General features: G+C 41.3%; 1 protein-coding gene across 5 annotated transcripts in view; it reads right to left on the bottom strand.

Annotated features, from left to right (window-relative positions):
• Window positions 1–4,735: 4,735 nt before the first annotated feature.
• The window catches only part of POU2F1 (POU class 2 homeobox 1), a 181,034-nt gene continuing 173,375 nt past the window's right edge, over window positions 4,736–12,394 (bottom strand). For all 5 annotated transcript variants that reach the window (XM_057528826.1, XM_057528854.1, XM_057528846.1 and 2 more), the window contains one exon: window positions 4,736–10,653. In XM_057528826.1, coding sequence (XP_057384809.1) covers window positions 10,346–10,653 — 308 coding nt within the window. In that variant the 3' untranslated portion in view covers window positions 4,736–10,345. The remainder of the gene's footprint in view (window positions 10,654–12,394) is intronic.

Here is a 12,394-nt window from a genome sequence, read left to right as displayed (position 1 = left end):
GAAGAAAAGAAAAAGGTGGGGGGAGTTAAGATATTTAAAGACAGAGAGAAAGAAAACAGCTTTAGAGAAAAAAAAAAAACAAAACCACTGTCTCTTTAAAACAAAACAAAATCCCAGTTGGGACCGATAATCAGCGAATATTCAATCCAAATTGACCCCGGTGGAAGTTTATTACTGAATATTATGTACACTCAGAACTTTTTTGTTTTCTTTTTTATTATGAACACCTAGGCAGTGAAAACTGTTATGTTACTACATACATAGACACACCCAAAACATACAAAAATACTATTTCAAACTACTAAGAATAGGACAGTTCAGTTATCTTCATGCTATGACTTTAAGAGCATTACACTGAAACAAACAAGAAGTTAAACGACATTTTTTTTTAATATCCCAGAAATATACCAAAATATACATCTAAGCTTTGGAATTACTGAGGTTAGACTAATGCAAGTGCTGGGTAATCGTACTTAATACACAAGTCTAAGGTTCTGCAGGAAAGAAATTATCTTTGGTATCTGCATCAGGCTAATATTATTAACATTTGGATTTTGCTTTGGGATAGAGCTTGTATGACCCTAGAACCAAATCCCCCCCTCCCCTAATCAACTGAGATTAAAAAGATCCGTGTAAAAAGTTCCTTCATTTGCACCCACCACCCCCCAAGTTAAAAAGTCACAGGCATCTACCTAGCACAAAAGGTTGTGAAATACAATGCATAGTTGCACAGTGGTGCTGCAAAAAGGAAACAAACTACAGTAAGGAGAAATGAAAAAGCTTGATAATCGTTCTGCGTGTTTTCTCACAAACAGGACAGCCACTTCCAAGCAGTTCCAGTAAAGGAAAAGAGAGAAAAGGCTCAGAAGGGCACCTTGGCGAGTATTCACGGGCACGGCCCCAGAGGTTAAAGCACCCGGCAGAGCAGCCAATCCTGCACCAGTGTCTTCAACTTCCCCCACTCTGTGGAGTCCAAGGCGCCCAGCAGCACGCCCCGGGCCTCCCAGTCCGTGCGCTAAGCCCCTGCAGTGACCATGGCTGTTGTAGGGAGAACTGTCGTGGTGATGGGCTTCTGCCTACCGTTTTGGAAAATCTGAAATGCCAGTTCGTTCCATGGCATGTTCACAGGTTGGCAGGAGCCAAAGCTACCAAGCATGCGCCTCTGCAAACCCTGGAGCACGGGAAAAAGACTCCCTGCCCTTTCAGTGCAGTCAGGGCCCCCCCCCACCTTCCCTGCCCTGGGCCTCGCTCCTCTAAACACCAGGACGCCACAGACTGGATTGACGCTGAAGACTTCCCTTTTCTTTGGTTTTTTTGTTTGTTTTGAGTTTATACAATCATTAAAAAATCTTTGGTTTTGGCTGGAAATTTAAAAAACAAAACAAAACAAAACAAAGAAACCACCCTCCCCTGGCTTATAGCAGCAGTAGTAAGACCTGGCAAAGCTCTGTTTTTCAACATTGGGGGTGGGAATTGAAGGTTGGGAACTACATTCAAAGAAAAGGTGAAGGGCTGGGGATGCAGCTTCTAGACAGCCCATTGGATATAAGATTGTCAAATAATAATAATATTAATAACAATAAAAACTTAAATATTTGGATTTTTTTTTTTTGGTCATGTCAAAGGAAAAAAAGTGAAATGTGTATGCAGCAGTCAGCTTAAAGGAGCCTTTGGTGTCTTCCCTTCCACCCAAAGTCCTGAAAGTAAGCAGAACCCTGAGGCCTCACAGGGGAAGGGGATGGCCTCCCCGCACCAGGGAGAAGGCAAGTACTGGAGGGGAGGTGTGGCCAGCAGTCAGAGATGGGGGGTGGGGTCGGGGTGTGGCCGGCTGGCCAGCCCCTAAGGGCAGGGTGGCGGGGAACAGATGTTAAGAGACCTGGGAAGACCCCCTGCAACAAAAAGAAGGAGAAGATTGCAATTTGCCCTCAGTTTGCAGTAGCTTTTAAAGCAGCGACATTCAGAGGCTTTGGGAGGTCCCACCCTAGGCTACAGGTCCCGTGATGCTATAGGCCAGAGTTCAACATTACTTAGAGGAGGGAGGGCAGACTTGGCAACTCTGTAGGGTTTAGAGAAAGTTTTAAAGCAAGTTACTCAGTCACGAGTTAGAAATGAGGTATACAACAGCTCCTGGACTCATGGTGGGCGGAGAACCCCACGCTTATTCACCACCTCGCCTCTGCCACCACCACCACCACAGCTGCGGGGACTGAACTACGGTCTAACGTGGGGGAGGGCATTTCCTCGGAGTGACACCTCCTGTGGACTGAGTAATGCACACAGGCCCCGCGAGCAGAGGTAAGAAGCCGGAAGAAGTCTTCGCCTGCACTCAGGGGAGATGCACCATTTACGCTGTCAAAAGCCAACGTTATAATACAGTTGCAAAGTCTTTGGTTGTCTCCTTTCCCCCCTCCCAGCTGTTTGCAGTCTTACACACAACCAGGCTAGTCCACTCTACTCTCATAAAGTACGTGCCTTCCGCAGACCCACGTAGGATCAGAACCAAAGACGTGGCACCCAGCCTGCCTACAACTACAGCCTTTCCTAACAGGACTGTCGTTCCAGCTTCCGAAAGTGCTTTCCCTTTCCTGCTCTATCGTTCAGACTCAAGAGACGCTGCGGGACTAGGTAGGAGTACAGAGTCTTCTCTCTCCTTGGCTCTGTCCTTTTTCATTCGAAGGAGATCCCAATTTTAAAGAAGTGTTTGGACGTCTCATTTTGGAAACAGCACTGTACCCAACGGTCTGCCTGCAGACTTTGGGATATCATGTGAGAGAGCTCAATGCCACTGCCAAGTTACGAAAGAAGCCTTAAGCTGCTTTTGTGAGGTTGTGGCTGACTCCATGAAAACAATGATGAACAAGTAAACAAAGAAAATTCGGGGGAACTTTGCAGCAGACCTCAATTTTTTTTTTTTTTTACAGTAAATTAGTTTTGGGGTCTGAACTTTCTGACAGTGTCCTGGGTTTGAACCAGAAGGGGGCACTGGGTGGCGGGCCCTGTGAGGAGTGGGCTGACTCAGGGATGCAGAAAGAATCATAACCGGGCACCGGCCCTGCCCTGCCCACCCTGGGAGCGTCACTTCCGGGTGCAGTGGCGGTCCATCATGTATGCCTTGTCTTCCCTCAACTGTTGTTTCAAGTGCTCTTATCTTCAATAGCCTTGATACCTGCTTCCTGACCTATCTAGCGCTTTGAAAAGTCACACAATATTAATACCACTTTTAGATAACGTCAGAACAATAAGATTATTAGTAAAGCTGTCACGAAGTTCTGCAACCTGATCATTTTCTGTCGAGAGCAACACATTTCTTATCCCTCCCCTCTTTTCTGTGTCTCGTCAATAGTACACCAAAACAGTGAACTACTCAATTCCCCAGAGCCCATATGTAAAAACATTCTGGAACAATACAGCTCTACGGAAGAATAAAGGAAGGCCTTTTGGATTTCCATGTTATCTTGCTCTTGAAAATGCTTATCCTTCACAAGTGACAGAACAACTAAATATCGTCTGAACTCAAACAGGCTGTACTGGTTCTCTTTATAAGTGTTAGATAAAGGGAAATAAGGAAAGAATTCTACCCCCATCTTTTGCCACCCCCCCCTAAATTTCCCAGCAGTTCCAAGAATATCACTGCCACACTTAGCAACTCTATCCATCTTTTACAGAGCCAGCAGAGTGAAACTAAATAAATCTCTTTTCCAAAGCCAGGATGACCAATAAGACTTCCTTCAAAAAGTGGGGATGGGGAGGGGAGAGGAAAAGGAAAGAGACAAAGGTAAATAAAGCTTTTCCAAATTTCAGCTTTTTGTTCCTATTCCCTCTGCCTGTGTTGAAAACGTAAGGATAAACAATGCAGTGTCTTTGGTATCCAAACCGAACCCCACTTAGGTTCTGTGAGATGGATCACTTATTAAAAAATAGCCTTTCTGGACATAGAGTCTATATCTGAACTCAGGGAGCCAAGAAAGTTTGTCCCAGAGTATGGCCAGAAAGGACTCTTAACTGTTCCTAAACCAGCATCATTTCTCATTCACACCCCCACTAAGAACAATACTCTTCTCAATCTCACTAACTAACCCATCCCTAAAGGTCACACCGTATCACAGGTAAGAGGCGAGCAGGTTGGCTTTCAACTTCTTGATCTGGTTTTCTTCTGTTCGCATTTTTGGTCGAGACAAAATTAGCCTTGGTATGAGAAAAGGAAGTGAGGTTTTAAACTGTTGTGCTACTAGCACAACATTAACATGACAGAGGGCGACCAAAAAACAAAAAACCTGCTTAATTTTCTTAGATTAAGATGCATCAATCATTCATTTCTCCTTTCCTCTCCAAATTAAATGGTGCTTCTCTACTTCTGCCTCGATTTCTCAACCACACACCCCGACATTCACACATTCATCCTTCTCCTAAGCTCTTGCTACGTACAGAGGTAATGAATCGTCAGGAGAGGCTGGCGGGGTATGGGGGGCCTGGGCAGCCACAGGAAGGGATGTAAATGCCTTCGAGGACCCTGAACTGGACAATCCACGTGTAACCTGCATGCCACCAACACGCTGCACTGCAGGCCAGATCGCAGAGAGGCTAACGAGTCCCAAACCCAAACACAGGGATGATCAAGTTTCCTTTGGCAAGACAGAGATAAGGAAAAGCAAACACACACACGAGCAATGCAACATTTTCCTTCTAACATAATCACCTTCTTCTCTCCCCACCCACCCTCCCTAACCCTATAAACTGTAACCTATAAACAGGACCCCAAATACATACCGCATCAATCATGTTTATCAATCATAATAAACATCAGTTCGACTAAATGCTACAGCTAGAATTATTTCCACTATTTATAAAGTTTTTTCTTTTTACTTATTTATTTGGTTTTTAGTTTAAAACCAGTTCTGTAACAATGCTAAACTATGCTGAGGTATTTTATGAAGGGGCCAGAAGCTAGCTGTTACCCACGAGCATTACCCTCCCAGATTAAGGTATCACCATTCAAAGAGAAAAGGAAGAGAAGGAAGAGAGGAAAGGAGATCCAGATTACAGAATCAACGTAAGATCTGCTAAGGTTTACTGCTTTGAGCAAAGGCTGAGAGTAGACGAGCCCACACATGGAACTGCTTCATGAATAAGGATGGTCAGAAGAAAGCAACTTCACAAATCATATGGAAATCTGGGTGTAAACCTGACAACTCTGAGAAAAGACATATTCCCTGCCCTTTGGATGGAATCCTTTCAAATATCTTACTGAAAATTTCAGGCGTGTCCCATTGAATCTCTTTAGAGTAAGAAAAGAATGAGGCAGAACAGGATTAGTATCAGCCTTTAATGACGAAAGCGGTTTACTTATCCTATTTCTGTCCAAGTTCACATTTGTACTGTGTGCACCATCTATATGCAAAAAGATGGCCAGGGCTGTGATGAAACTAAATGCTTTTCACTAAATGCTTTTCACACACACATACAAAAATGAACCCACGATGGTTATGATCAGATGAATCCGTCCGTTCTTGCCCATTTGAGTAATTTTAAATTTCAAGTTTTTAGTCTTTTTCTCCATTAGTACTGATGGTCTTTTTAACATTTTCAGCTCCAATAAACACGGTCTGAACGAATAAACTTTAAATTCATCAATTTTAGATGCCGATTAAGGAGAATGTATTTGACCAACTCTCATAATCAATTGTTGAGGCTCTTTAACGGAGGGCTCTCAGATCGCAGACTGATTTCTGGGGGGGCCCCTGAGGGGTCCAAGGCGACAGCAGACTGCCAGCAGGAGGTCTGAACCAGGTGCTGCCCACCGCTCGCCTGCTCTCGGCCGGCCCTGACGCTCAGGGCTTGCTGACTGCTCCCTGTCTGCTCTCTCTCTCTTCACCCTAGTGTAACGATTTTACTTTTTTCTTGGTGAAGAAAGTTTTGTGAGGATGACATGGTTTGGGAACAACTTTAGACTATGAACAACAAAGAGTTTCTTTTGTAAGCCAAGTGTTTATTATACACTAACTGCAATGTTTACTATCAGGATTTACAACTTTAAAAATCTACATTAATTTCCTACATTTTCAAATGTATCCAGCTTTCCCAGCAATTTAAATAGAAAATTTAATGATAAAGATTGGGCTGAATTTAAATATTGTGTCAAGCAAGTATCTGTGCTTCTGAGTATAGACAAGGTTTTCTCCCAACTTCCCAAATAAATGAGGGATAATAGAACAAAATAATGTAAAAAAGAGGTACAATTGTGCTTTTCTCCTCAACAATGAATGAACTGTGTAGAACAAATTGGCAAGATAATCTCACTAAAAATCTTTTAATTAATATTATTTTCCCTTTTAAAAAAACGTTAATTTCTAATAATGCTACCATGAAGTACAAATCAGTATGGTCCTACACAAAACGAAAGTTGGATTCCTTTGGTTCCATTCCTCAATAATAAGTTGAGTAAATTGGGATGGTATTGATCTTTCTTACCAAATAAATAAAAGCAAGTGTGTTTTATATCAGGTAATGAATGGATAGGAACAATTTTTTTAATTCTAAAAAGCTGCCTATGTAACTTCAGAAACATTTAAACTAACATAGCACTCAACATATTTCTTAAATCAGGAACAATAATATTGTTCCTCTGAGAAGCCCTTTTCCAGGTCTTTCTGCTGTCCTTTAGATTTATACAGGGTACAAATAAAGTTCACAACCAAATTGCCCTGCTTCTGATAAGCAGGATTCAAACAATTACATTCACCACTCCCTAGGGAGGGCCCATTACCATGGGCAAATACAGTATCGCTATAAATGCATTTAGAATTAGTCTTTGGCTTAATATGTGTTAACCAAATTCAGGGATAAAATAAAACTTGCATAAACATTAAGGGGGAAAAAAAGAAGAATGACACAATGAACTGTGATGACCTATCTGGCCCTTCCTCTTAGAAATGCAGAAACGCTACCAAACATCTCTTTTTGGTCAAATGGTCCCTCTTAATTTCCAGACTCTCCCATATAAGGTGGCTAAAAGTTAAGTCTAAGTACCTTAGCTTAGGAGATTCATTCAATTCAAAAAGCATTTCTTGAGATGATAAAAAAGATGATATAAAGTAAAAAAGGACTAAAGGTTGAGTCATGACACAATATGATCAGTAGACTATCTAGGGATGATGATGATGGGGCGTCAATTTTAAGTTAAACACCCATCAACAAGCTGTTTTAGTGTTTCATGTGTACATGTGTAAATGTACCTTTCATTTCACAACTTGTTTTTAAATAAGAGAAAAAAAGAGAAAAATTCTAAAAGTTACCTTTGTCTAAGGATTTATTTCTTCTTTTAAACACAGGTTTTTACGCTGGTTTAAATTTTATCTTCATAAAGTGATCCACAACCCCACATACACAAAGGCAGAATCCCCCTATCCCGAATTAACTAGAGAATATAGACAGGGCAGGGAAGAGAAGACCATTGTACTGACATTTAAAGCTTAGTATCTTTTTTTTTTTAATATTGAAGTCTGTTGGTGAATCTTATTTGGGAGAGGGAGCATTTTTGAACCACATAGGAAAACAAACAAACACAGCCGTTCCTTGCTCTTCCTCTTAATCCATTGGGCTTGAGTCCCTTGGGATTCAACGCTTCCTTTGGTAGCAATTTTGGGAAATTAATGCTACAACCTCTAATCCTGTATGGTGGGTATCAGCACTTCCCTCCCTGAATCCTTCCTCCTAACTTACCACTCCCAAGGGAGGGACTCATCACTACGGGGCAGCTACAGTATTACTGACAGCCCTAAAATCATTTGCACAGACTAAAACTGGAGATGTCAAATCAGGATAAAAGATTAAATTCAACTACATCAGAGAAATAGTGGGATGAAGAGGAGAAAATTTAGTAACTGACACTGCCATTCTATTTACACACCAAACTAAATAAACTACTTAAAAAATCAAGTTAATGTCTGCCCAGAGGATATTACAACTTACCAACATAAAAGGTTAAAACAAGCAGCAACTTTTATATAAAATTAATAAAGACAAATGAAAAAAGAAATTGTCAGTAGCATCTATCTCCTCAATGTGTCTGAACTGCATGATATAAACTAGTCCATTAGTACAGCAGCTTGCTAAAAATTGACTTTGGTTCAAGCTTAGTCAAAAAAACAACATAAAAAAAACATACCACACACAAAAACGGTGGATGGACATTTGTTAGTTTCCCTGCTTGCAGTTCATTGATTTTGGAGGGATCTTAGGAAGGTGAAGGGTAGTTAATTAAATACTTTGTGAAATAAAATGGGAAGACAGAAGGAATAGAAGAAAAATTAACAAGGGAACTAAAACATTTCTGGTCTTTTAATATTAATATGCCTGTCTCCCACTTGGATGATCACAAACAAAAATGCACATTGTGTCTGTATCACTGCCTTTCCCAACACTGTGAAGAGACAAATACACAGAATCCAAGCTCCCTTGTGGATATAAACAGAGCATGCAGAAGAAAAATTACCTGTAAGCTCTCTCTCAGCCCCCAGCTCGAAATGGGGAAAAAGTGCAGTCATAGGACCACCGGAGATGTAAGCAAGCACCCACAAACACCAGAAGGGAACCTTTCACTCCAATAAGAAGGGAGCTCAGATGAGCTGCACTGCAGTGATCCAGTCTTTTGGGAACTTTTTGGATACAGATACTATAATAATAGAACACTGACAAAAAGGGGAATCTAATTTCCAAGTTACCCTCATTCCTCTTCATCTACTTCCATAAACACTTCCTTTTTATGGGCTCATTTACATCGTCTAGAAATACCCTGGAAACAATTACGGAAGCCAATCGCCTTCTACAATGAACAGAGCGATGTGTATTGCCATTTAGACCTACCTAGCAGGAGCACCACTAACAAACCAAGGAGACACTTGAGGTGTGTGCAAAGTTCCTGCTCAAAGTCCTTCAAAGGTTCTACAGATCCCGGCTAATGAGTGCCTTCTCTAGTCAGAGAACCAAGGAGAGTGTCAGGGTGAGAGGAATTGATAAGCCATCTGGTGAAAGTCTGTCGCTAACCTCAGACTCTTCTCATCACACCTCTTTCGGTTATCTATAACCAATGGAAAACAGTCTAGTAGAGTTCCTTCAGAAAACAAAAGAAGGGAAAAGTTTCCCAATTTCAGTAAGTCATTTTGTTCTTTGCCAAGTAAGTTAAAGGAAGTTTGGATGAAAAACTTCCACAAAATGGAAAAAACAAACAAACACACCAACAGTAGAGCATTTCAGGAGATAAGAAATCAGGAGAACCACCAAGTTAGGTGTCTGCAGTAGTCTTTGCTCTTCGGAACCAAATCCTGCCCTGCAACATGTACAGCCATTCCTGTTGAAAGTAGCAGAAAGCAGCACTGTTGCACCACAGGATCTGGGCCTCAGGTCATTCAATGATTTGGGGTGAGTGAGAGCTACAGTTCAGCAGGAATTCCTTCCTACGCAAAAGTGCTCCAAAGGCACCACCTGATGGGGGGGGAGGGGGCGTGTGTGGAGTGGGAGTGTTTGCACACACTGCCTTCAGCTTCTGCACCAAGCCTCTTGCATAAGTGGCAAAAGAAAATAATTTTCTAGCACCTCTGTAAGAGTCATCAAGGATAAGGAAACCAGCAAGAACATTCCCCGCAGTTAAGAACGTTAAGTCCCCCTTACCCTAAAACCCTCCCGCCCCACAGTGTGGGAGCTCACTGAAATAGGATCCAGGAGCAAGAGATAAACATGTCCAAACTATATATATATATAAAAAACAATAACAACAACAACAACAACAACAATAGAGATACAGTAATACAGGCCTGCCTAAATTGTACCAGTTAAGAAAGGAACCCCCAACACAATTGATACGATTATAAACACCTTGTTATGACTTAATGGCCTGTACAACAGACCCATAAAAATGATTTTTTTTTTTAAGAAAAAAAGAAATTTAGACAAACAAGAAATCCCCTTCCTATATTGGAATTGGTAACCCACCTTAACTCGTCATCATGACTGCTGGAAATGATAAGTAGTCCTTTCACTTATTTTTTTGTTTGTTTGTTTTTGATTTTTTGTTTCTGCCTTTTTTTTTGTTTTTTTTTTTTAATTTTTGGTTAGAAAGTTCTCCAATCCATGAAGCAATCCTGAAAAGACAGTGTTTTATTACAAAATTAGGCAAATGTTGTCCCGTTTCCATCCTTTTTTTCCGGCATGTGTTTTTCTTCTCTCCCTCCTCTCCCTTGCCCTTGCAACATGGCAAGAGGAAGCCCATCACGTGTTTCGGTCTCAGCCAGGCTGGCAGCCAGTCGCACTCGGAGTGAAGAAGGGGGCTGGCAGCGTCGCTCAGCCCAGCTCACTGGGCCTTGGAGGCGGTGGTGGTGGCGGCAGCCCCGCTGGCAGAGGCCGCTGTGAAGAGCGAGGTCTGGATGGGCTCAGCTGAGGTGGAGGTGGCGTGGAGGCTGGCTACAGGTCCAGGGTTCCCTGCAGAGGCTGCGGCGGCAGAGACCAAGCTAACCGGGTTGCTGGTGAGCAGAGAGAGGTTCTGAGGGTTCAGGAACAGAGGGGCAGTCACGATGTTGGGGGCTCCTCCCGCATTGGCAAATACCAGGTTCCCAGTTGCATCCAGGGACGTTATTGGAAGAGAGCCACCAGAAGCAAGAGCTACAGACAAACCCCCCGCAAAACAGGCAGGAAGGAGAATGTTAGCATCATCCCGGAGAAGCCAAGCAACACATCAAATGTACTGAGTTTTCCTACAACCCAGATGGAAAAAGCGTATCCCTTAACTGAATTTTTTACCCTTAATTACAGCACTATACTGTCACCAACTAAAGTTTATTTATAATTTTGAAAGAGCCTAAAGGGCTGAAAACTCTAATTTAATGAGCATGATCAGCATAGGTGAGGAGAATCAAAGAGTCATGTTTCTGTCTTGAAATCTCAACTTTATTCCATCTACCTAGAAGTATTTGTTAAATCCAATAATTTTGTTTTTAATGAAGATTACTGACTTTAGATTACCTCCATTCAAAAAACAAACTAGCTACAGTGATTAAGGCATTAAAATATAGTTCGCTTTTATCAAACCAACTTAAAATATAGTTCGCTTTATCAAACCAAATAAATTTGAGCACTTTATAGTGTGATATACAAGATAAAAACTGTCTTTCGAAAAGACTTTAGTTCTAAAATAAGTTATATGTTACCAAATAAAGTATAAGGTGTGATTCATTTCTCACTTCAAAACATTTAATTTCTATGACCTGTACAAAGAAGAATAATGAGTCTCTCTAGGAGGAAAGCAGAGCTATACTGATGTAGGTGGGTTCTAAGGTTAGGACTTGCTTCAATGCATAAGAATTTTCTCTGATGCTGTTGCTTCTCCTTCATCATCAAAATTTTCATTAAAATAATTGGGCGCTCTAATATCTTTTCCTGTATCTGACAACCCCCCACAATCCCCTCACCCATATAGCCACATCCTCACATGTATATTTGAGGCACATGTATTTCTTAGTGGATTAAAAATTTGATTGATTTCTTACATAATATATAAAGAACGAGAGAGGAACTGAGGGGATGTCCTTGACTTTGGACGTGATCACACACAGAGTACAGAACAGTGAGTCTTGGTGCAGCCTGACGTTTTCTGGGATTCTAGGCTCAGGGTCATAGTCCAGTTCTAGACCTTCCCCGGGAGTACCTGTTCTGTACTCAGTTATGCCCTGTGGAAGGCATCTTGCCTTTTTAGTATCACTACAGCCCAGAGGTACACCGAAATGCAAGAGAAAAAGTGATTTATCACAAATCTTGCTCCAAAAAGAAATCCTTTTATAATAAAAGCTTTACAGATCTAACCATCAATTTCACATATGATTTAGTCAATGAGAAAGTCAATATAATGTAAGGTATTCTAGGTCATGTTTTAGATTTGTCTGGAACTAATATTGTCTACAGTATACTGTAGAGATATCATCCATGAAACACTAATCTTAATTGAAGTTCGTTAACAGCTTATTTTTGGCCCCAAGAACTCTCATTTAAGCCCAAATTATTTTAAGAAAAATTTCTCAGATTAATATAGTGATGTCTCAAAGCGTTTCCCTGAATCACGTAACAGCAAGCATCTTCAAACACAAAGCTCAGACGTTAAACAAATCAAACCCTTCAATACATAGAATGAGTGGATTTAGACTCATTTTAGACTGGATAGCATGCTAAGGCCAAAAGGGACCCATCTGGGCTTGTAAAAGAGACATTAAAATCCAAGAGAATATATGCTCTATAATGATGAGGATATACAAAGGGCAGAACCTAACAAGAATTAAAAGTACTCTTGAAGTCTGCATGATGTGCTCCAATGCTAATTCGTTATAGGCCCTTCTTGTATACGGCTCTCTTA

This window comes from Balaenoptera acutorostrata, chromosome 1 (genome assembly GCF_949987535.1).
Source record: "Balaenoptera acutorostrata chromosome 1, mBalAcu1.1, whole genome shotgun sequence".
NCBI classification, from domain to species: Eukaryota; Metazoa; Chordata; class Mammalia; order Artiodactyla; family Balaenopteridae; genus Balaenoptera; species Balaenoptera acutorostrata.
The sequence above is the reverse complement of the archived record's forward strand: the minus strand, read 5'-3'. Positions and strand labels throughout refer to the sequence as shown.